Here is a 9022-nt window from a genome sequence, read left to right as displayed (position 1 = left end):
TAGGATGGTGATCCTCCCAGTTATTAACACACTTTGAACGTGATGGATATCATGGCATATCTGTGGCAATTGAAGGTGAGAAGTGGAAGCAGCAATAGGCAGGAAATTGTTCTAATGTTATATTCTGGCTCTGAGGGTGACTGTATGACCTTGAGAAATTATTGCGTTTGTAACATGGGAACACATCTTTTTTCTCTTGCTAGAGAATTAAAGGAAAAGTGAGATTATTAAGAAATGCTATGAACTTTCAGAAATAATGATAGTATTAATATATTCTAAATGAAAATTATTATAGAAAAACAATATGCCTTGTCCATTTTGATTTAAGTAAATTTAGATATAACTTTGGGCTTCCCCGGTAGCACAGTGGTAAAGAATCCACCTGCTAATACAGGAGACACGAGAGACTCGTGTTTGATCCCTGGGTCAGGAAGACCCCCTGGAGAAGGAAATGGCAGCCCACTTCAGTACTCTTGCCTGGAAACTTCCAGACAGAGGAGCTGGGTTGGCTACAGTCCATGGGGTCACACAGAGTCAGACACAACTTAGCAACTGAATAACAATAATAGTTAAATACTCAGGTGTCTTTAGTAAATTAATTTATATATATGTATTTGTTTTATAGAATTACTGTTGGTCCTTAATTTTTCAGTTATCCTCGCATATTTCATTTCATTATTTGGTCTCTTGCTAAAACCTAGAATTAACTGAATTGAAAAGGGATAGTTTTTAATAGGCATCTAATTTGCATGCTATTTATAGGAAAACAATTCTTTTAGTATTAGAATTTTTTAAAGTTAGATTTTGGCTTCTTAGAATGTCTTTATATGATGTATTTTTTGCCTGTTAAAATTTTTATTATATATATTAACATATAATATAAAATTTACCATTTTAACGATTTAAAATTTCCCTGGCATTAGTTACATTCACAGTGTTGTGGGACCACCATCACTGTCTATCTCCAGAACGTTTTTGTTGTCCCAAACTTAGACTGTGTGCATTGAATAAGAATTTCTCGGTGCTCCCTTTTTCTAGTCCCTGGGAACTATCATTCTACTTCCTGTCTCTTAGTCTGATAGGTACTCTCTTTTGAGTGGATCACACATTTGTCCGTTTGTGTCTGGATTATTTTCACTTAGAATAATAATATTTTTAAGGTTCATCTCTATTACAGCATGTATCAGAACTTCAAGCGTTTTTAAGGCTGAATTACATTCCATTATATGGATGTGTGATATTTGGTTTGTTCATTCATCTGACAGTGGGCCTTTGGGGTTCCACTTTTTGGCTCCTGTGAGTAATGCTGCTGTGAACACGAGTGTGCAAACACCTGTTCACGTCCCTGCTTTCAGTTCTCTCGAGTATATACCCAGAAGTGGAATTGCTGCATCATGGTGATTCTGGGTAATTTTTTAGAGGAATACCAAACTTTTCCACAGTGGATGCACCATTTTACACTCCTGATAGTAATGCACAAGGATCCCTATTTCTCCATATCCTTGCCAACACTTCCTGTTGAATGGTTTATGTGTTGTATTCTTATAGTGCTTGAAATTCAGCTGAACCTCTTTGCTGATACTAAAGTTTTCTAGAGAGAAAGTGTTATAAAGGAATCTTAGATGTTATTTGTCCTGCAGCCTGTTTCCTTAGTGAGACAGTAGAAATCCTGTGCCCCACCCTGGCTGCTTCATCCACTCTTAAGTAATCAATGCCCTCAGGAGAAAGGGAGGTGGTGTGTGTTGAACTGTGATAAACTGCCTGAATTGTGAAGTGCACTACCTCTTGCTGTCATTGGGAAACTTTCTGGGTGACAGATAAATTTATTTTGGGAGGTGATGCTGACCTAATTTTATGGAAATAAAACTAGATGGAAAATTAGGGGATAGGTTCTATATCTTATAGGGTAATAGGAATTTGGGGCAAATAGAATACTTTTTTTTTTTTAAACAAATTTTATTTATTTAGTTTTTGGCTGCACTTTGTGGCATGCAGGATCTTAATTCCCCAAGCAGGGGTGAAACCCATACCCCCTGCATTGGAAGATGGGGTCTTAGCTACTAGACCACCAGGCAAGTCCCTAGAATACTTGGTTTTTGAGTCTCCTACTTTTTCTCTATCGCAAGAAAACTGTAAATTAGGCAATTCATGGAGGACCCTCCCAGTTCTAAATATACATTGAGCCGGACAATGAGTTTCTAGCACTCACTTCCTTGATGCTTCTCTTTCCTAGGGATCATGGCCCAAGTAGCAGTGTCTACCCTGCCTGTCGAAGACGAGGAGTCCTCCGAGAGCAGGATGGTGGTGACGTTCCTCATGTCTGCTCTCGAGTCCATGGTGAGATGGCTCTGCAGTTGTGTAAAGTTTTCCATAGTTGGATAACATGGGGCTTGTGAAAATGATTGATTGGTTTTTGGAAAACATATACTATGTCTTTTATTTTCAATATATACAGATTTTTTGCTTGACTAATAGTTAATGGGGTTAAGCCTTTCAAATCAAATATTACTGCATACTATGTTTCAGAATGTTCTTAACTTACCTGAATGTATAATTTTTTACATTTAATTTCAATTTTCAACCTCCTAATATCTTAGGCAATCCCTTGTTTTGCAAGCCTTAACTTTGAATTTAAGTGTGATATTTGAAGTTAGTCTGAGTGAGTTTGCATATTGTAGGGTGTTGCTGGGTGTCTTACTGTATCGGTGTAAAGAACATTTCCACAATTTTTGGCCTTAAGAGCATATTCACTATTTTACATCTGTTCTTTATTTTATTGTGCTTTGCATTCACAGTTTCTGAATTTGGTGACCTTCTACCAAATATGTAGTGTAACTTTATTTTTAAAAAAACTTACTTATACATAATTGCAAAATAATTATTTTGTATTTCTATATTACTATCATAGTACTATAATTTGCTTATCATATTTTTATGAATATGTATGAGTTCATAGATTTGAAAACTATCAGACTTATGTATTTTCTGACACAATGAAATTATGTATTCTAAGCAGGAGGAGGCTGTGTATTTCCTGTCTTTAAGTATTATATATATATAATATAACACACACACACATATATATATATATATCAGAATACTAGTGGAATCTCTTGTTTTTCCATTTGGGCATTTTCCCCCCTTCTTTCTACTACATAGGAATTTAAAAAATTATCTCCTTCAAGAGAGCAATTTTAGAGTGGTTAGTGACTGTATATACTATTACTCTCTGAATGTCACTTATTTCTTGCTTTTGGTCTTAAAAATCAGTCAACATTTGTGGCTGTCATGTTAAATAATTTAGAGATTAAATCTACTCTGTTGATATTAAATCATTTTCTTTAATATGAATCTCTGCATAGCATGACATAAAGTTGCATAGGACCCATTCTCTTCCTTAGACTGTCTTCATAGTTTTCTCACCTTTGGCAGCGTTTATTTCCTCCTCACCAGCAGGAGTAAAAGTCTCTCCTGTTCCCAGCTGTGTATTGTGAAGTATGGTAGATTATAGGTTGGCTTCATCCCTCTTCCTTTGGCCCATAGGCTTCTTTGATCTAAATCCTTAGACAGTACATGAGTCTTGCTTTGCTGTGTCACCAACCCTTTGGTGACAGGGTTGTCCAACTAAGAGTGGATAGTGCAGCAAGAATGCACCCTCATCTATCACACGGTACGTAAATAATAGTTCCTTACAGGTGAGCAGCCAGGGTCCATCTCACAGAAATGTAATATAGCACAACTAGAGTACAGCAGTGTTCGTCATGCTGAGAAGGGTGTGGGCTCACCTCAGGGTCACAGTTTCTCTGCTGTGGCTTTATCACAGCTCAGAAGCTTTCTGATCATGAAAGTAGGTATGAAATGATTGATTACAGATACCATTTTAAAGTGATATTATACAAGTGATTTCCATTTAAGAAATTAGAGGGTGGTAATGGTACAAATCAAAAACAACGGGAGGAAGCTATAGTTTTCAACAAGTGATACTGAGAACATAGGCTGTTTGGGGGAAAAAAGTCTTTATTGTGTGTTAAGTTAAATTCTAGATGAGTTAAAATTTAAAGATAGTCAGGATTAAAAAACCAGGAGAAAATGTATGTAAATATGTATTTAATTCCGTAAACAACTTTTCTATGCCTAATATTAGTGAGGTACCTTTATGCATTAATAGAGAAACACTAATATAGTATAAAAATAAGTGAAAGATAAGCCAATTTACAGAAAACTGTCTAAAGTTCCATATTCTTTAATACCCTTTGATTTTGATGCTAATCATTGGAGTATTGGGGGTTTTTTGTTTTGTGTTTGTTTTTTTGCCGTGGCTTGTGGGATAAGTCCCCAGCCAGGAATTAAACCTGAGCACCGAGTCCTAACCACTGGCCCACCTGGGAATTCACTGGATTATTGATTATACTGAAGTATAATAATGGTTTATAGTTTTTTTAAAAATGGTTCTGGGAAAGTTGCACAGAAACGTTTGCTAGGATACTGAGAGTTAGCCCTTCTAGAAGTACAGATGGGAGGGGAGTGTCAACTGATGACCCTTCTTAGAAAGCAATTTTTAGTAGGTTTTGAGGACCTTAAAAGTTTTTACTTTTGAGTGTTTTTGGACTGTTGTTTCATGTCTCTGTCTTCTAAGAAAGTCAGTCAAGATACACATAACTATTTTGTTCCCAGATGATTTTTTCAGTGTTGTGTTTCAGAGTGATAATTGGAATCAGCAACATTTTCTATAAGGGAAGAATATTTAGTCTCTTAGGAATGTACTCAGTAGAAGTGTACCTTTCTGAATGGGTTTCCAGTGGTGTATACATATGGAGATACTTGTGGAGGTGGGCGTATGTGATGGAAGCTGTAGTGTGGCTTCTAGGCCCCCCTCCCCTGCAGGGCGGCTGGCTCCTCTGTGTCAGAGGCTCCCTTGCCCAGGGTCCCCCTTCCTTGGGGAGGCCCAAACCAGCTCCGAGTTCGCTCTCGCTCTGCAGAACCCTTACCGCGCAAGGTGGGGGTCACTGGGAGTGCTCGCCAGCAAGCCCGTGTCCACATCTGAGTCTGTCTCTTGGGTTTTTGACCTATAACAGGTTACAACCTTTTTTCATACAGATTCTGTGAAATTCTTAAAAATCAAGGTTGTAAACAATTTAGAAATAGCAGTCTCTTAAAAAAAAAAAAAATGCGAACTCTCTTCTAGATATGCTAACTTAAGGTCAGAAGCTAGAAACTTTACCTTATTCCAGATGAGGCATTAAGGCTGGTCAGGTGATAAGATTTTTTTATTCATCCAGCTGAAAGAGTGCTGTTAAACGTCTGTGTGTAACATAAGATTTACTATTTGTGTATTTTAGTGTAAAGAACTGGCCAAGTCCAAGGCGGAAGTGGCGTGCATCGCAGTGTATGAAACAGATGTGTTTGTTGTTGGAACCGAGAGAGGACGTGCTTTTGTCAACACTAGAAAGGACTTTCAGAAAGATTTTGTAAAATACTGTAAGTATTGTATTTTTATCTTCTGTATTCCATAAATATTTATATTTATGGAGAACACATTGTTTTCGCTTCTAAAGCTGAATGAGATTTATACCCCAAAAAAGACTTTTCTGAAGTCCATGGTGACGTCTCAGAATGCTCAAAGGAAATCACTGACGTGGTTACCTATAAGGGGAGAGAGATACTGAAGAGCTTAAGAAAAATAGTCACTGTTTATTGTACTATGCTCCTTTCTTGACTCTGGCTTAGTGAAACACCTTAGAAGGTAGAGAAACGTCAGAGTGATTAAAATTTCTTAATTCAGATAAGCAAGTCTTGTCCCTGATAGATGTTTGATGTATTGGAGAAAAAAAAAAGTTTTCCTCTGCATTAAGTTTGAGTAAGCATGAAGAAAGTTCCACAGGTCTTCCTGACCGACCCCTCAGTGGAGTCATCTTATCCTCTGTTCTCTGAGGTTTGCTATCCTCCAATCAGGAGTTCATCCAGGTAATGTGTTTATTTGACATTGGAACAAATGCATTAGAGAAATTTACTGTAGGGTGTTAAAAGCTAGAACCTCTCACAGTATGAGTGTTCATATCTGTGTCTAACCTAACACTGTCCATAGCTTTTGTCTTTAAGATCCAAACTTAAATTTCCATTATCAAGTCAGATCCAATTCGTGATACATTAAGGCAGATAATGGGTGAATAAAAGTTCATTCTTAAGTCATTAATTTCAATTCTCAATTGTATTTTTAAAAAAACATCTCTCCCCTCCACTGTACCCGCCGCCCCCGGCCACCATTATCTTTTCAGCTTCGTGGTAGTAATCTGTTTAAATTTTCTCCCTCATTATTTCTTACCATTTTGAGAATTTTTAAGACTTGGATTATGTTTATGTATTTGAATTTATACTAATAATGTTGCTTTGATCACGTGTGTGCCAGTTGCCATCTGTCCCATGAATACTGTAATCCCACTGGCAGCTGTGTGTACATCCCTGTTCCCTATATGCTTTGCTAATGGGCTTCTTCAGTGGTGAGAACTAAGCATTAGGGGAATTGTCCTCAGTTGCAAATTATAGTCCCTGCCTGTTAGTATTCATACTTTTTTTATTACCAAAATGTTGATGCCACAGAGAATAATCTTCTGGTATATAATGCTTAAGTACCTCTTACTCCTATAAACTATTCTGCAGATAAGATCAATTGTCTCTGAAACCAAATCAATGGGTTTATGAGTCAGTTTAGAAATTCTTAGTAGAGAGTTCTGAGCTCTTTTCCAGGGTTTTGAAAGACAGTATCCTATGGAAATAAAATAATGTGACTCACTTAGGTAATTAAAATTTTTCTAATAAAAAGTAAGGAGAACGCATTATTTGTTTTAGTGGATATATTTTAACCTGACATCTAAAACATTATCATTCAACATATATAATCAGTATAAAAATTATTTTTTGGTACACCTGTGCAAATCCTTTATTAAAGCAACAACCAAAATACCAGATGGCTCACATGGTTTTTCTTTTTGCTTTTTTGCCTCTATATCAACTTACATATTAATCATTTGTTTATACTTTTAAATTATTTTTAAAAGGTAAACATTTATAGCTCACAATCAACAGAGTGACATTTCCACCAGGTATATTTTTCCATCTTATTTCCTGGTTTTAACAAAGGACATCCAGAACCAGGGGCACAGCACATCAAACTTAAGTGCCAGCACCTTCTGTGAGCAGCACTAGGTCGTCTGAGAGATACACTGAAGGTTTACATTTTTCATTAAATAAAAATAATTTATGCCAGAATATTTTTAGAGCTATTTGCTTTCTGTTTTTGCATTCTCTGTGAACTTCAATTTTGATGGTGGCATTCTGAGAATTAGACCCCTTACAAATGAAATCTCTCTAAAAAAATCTCAATTAAAGTTCATTATCACCATCATATGATATTTTCTTGTGTAATAGACACTCAGTCCTTCAGAAAGCATACTAAGCAATTGTTTTATTCGATCTTCTCCCCCACCACTAATTTGTTTAATCCAAATCTTGTTAATCACTGTAGAAACGCTATAAATCATTAGGAAGATGAACTTTGTTATCTCCTAGAGGATTTTAAAATGAATAGGTGAATGTGAAAATGACTAGTACCTTGAAGGATGGGTGGTTGTTTAGTTGCTAAGTTGTGTCTGACTCTCTGCAATCACATGGACTGTAGCTTGCCAGGCTTCTCTCTCTATGGGATTTCACAGACAAGAATACTGGAGTGGGTTGCCATTTCCTTCTTCAAAAAATTATTAATGGGGTATTTTGCATACAATTTTTTGTACTAAATCTTCGAAATCCAGGCTATATTATAAATTTACAACACATCTTAATTTGGACTGTGTACATTTCAAGTGCTAAGTAGCCACACGTCAAGTGTTTGTAGAGGCTTTTCTGTTAGACTTGGCAACAAGAATGATTTTTGTGGTGATAATCTTCCCATGTTAAATTTGTAGTTACTCTAAAGTATTTTTTCATTTTAAAATTACTAGTATCTAATTTTTACTTGGTAGAATTGTCACCTGTAGTTGCTCTTGTTTCAGAGATGATCTCTGTTTCTTATAATTTCCATTCATTTGTCTTTTAGGTTCTTATTTTTAAAGTTCCTCCTCCTCCCTTTCCTTTCTGTCAAATCATAAGTGTTAGCATTTAGAAAAAATATTCTTAGCAAAAATCAAATATTAAGATAATGGATATGGACCTTTTATCGTGTTAATATTTTATAGGTGTTGAAGAAGAAGAAAAGGCTGCAGAGATGCATAAAATGAAATCTACAACCCAGGCAAATCGGATGAGTGTCGATGCTGTAGAGATTGAAACACTGAGAAAAACAGTTGAGGACTATTTCTGCTTTTGCTATGGTAGGGTTATATACTTGAATTGCCTAAAAAATATGTTATACAGTTGGCTTTTCTAAAGGGCAGATCAAGTAATTGACTTAACAATCACGTAACACACTTTGACAATTGAATGAGTTGATTCCTAGATACTGGATTAACATTACGAATGACCTTTCTTTAGCTGTTAGAGTTGTTTTTTTGTTTTTTAATGCAGTTTTAGGTTCACAGCACAATTAGAGAGGAGGGCGTAGAGATTCCCTGTCTACCCCTTGCCTCTTCTACACATGCATAACTTCACCACTGTCCGCATCCCCCACCAGTGAACCTGCAGTGACAGCATAATGACCTGAAAACTCCTGTTTATTTTTGACAAGTGTGCTGATCTCAACAAGTCCCTGGGAAAAAAGCACTTTTCGTTAGTCTAGTTATGCAATATATAGCTCTTTTTAGGGAAAGAAGAAGGAGGGGGAAGATACAGGTTACACTATGAAGTTGTAGGTAAAGCTCAACTCTGGGGACTGGAGTTTCCAGCATGTGTGGGCCCCCTGTCTGATACCCGCAGACAGCCGAGAGGATATGTTTGTTTGTGAATGTAGGGGTGTGTTTACCTAATAAGGTTTCATTGAGAATATTTGCCCCAAATTGCCTTGTGTTTTATGGTAACAGTAGGATTCGTCAGG

General features: G+C 36.5%; 1 protein-coding gene across 7 annotated transcripts in view; it reads left to right on the top strand.

Annotated features, from left to right (window-relative positions):
* GTF2I (general transcription factor IIi) overlaps positions 1-9022 on the top strand; it is an 81828-nt gene that overhangs the window by 16960 nt on the left and 55846 nt on the right. For all 7 annotated transcript variants that reach the window (XM_043456736.1, XM_043456731.1, XM_043456733.1 and 4 more), the window contains exons 2-4: positions 2234-2337; positions 5340-5478; positions 8229-8363. In XM_043456736.1, the coding sequence (XP_043312671.1) occupies positions 2239-2337; positions 5340-5478; positions 8229-8363 (373 nt within the window). In that variant the 5' untranslated portion in view covers positions 2234-2238. The remainder of the gene's footprint in view (positions 1-2233; positions 2338-5339; positions 5479-8228; positions 8364-9022) is intronic.

Source organism: Cervus canadensis, chromosome 32, assembly GCF_019320065.1.
Source record: "Cervus canadensis isolate Bull #8, Minnesota chromosome 32, ASM1932006v1, whole genome shotgun sequence".
NCBI classification, from domain to species: Eukaryota; Metazoa; Chordata; class Mammalia; order Artiodactyla; family Cervidae; genus Cervus; species Cervus canadensis.
Note: the sequence above shows the minus strand (reverse complement) of the source record. Positions and strands in the feature narration are given on the sequence as shown.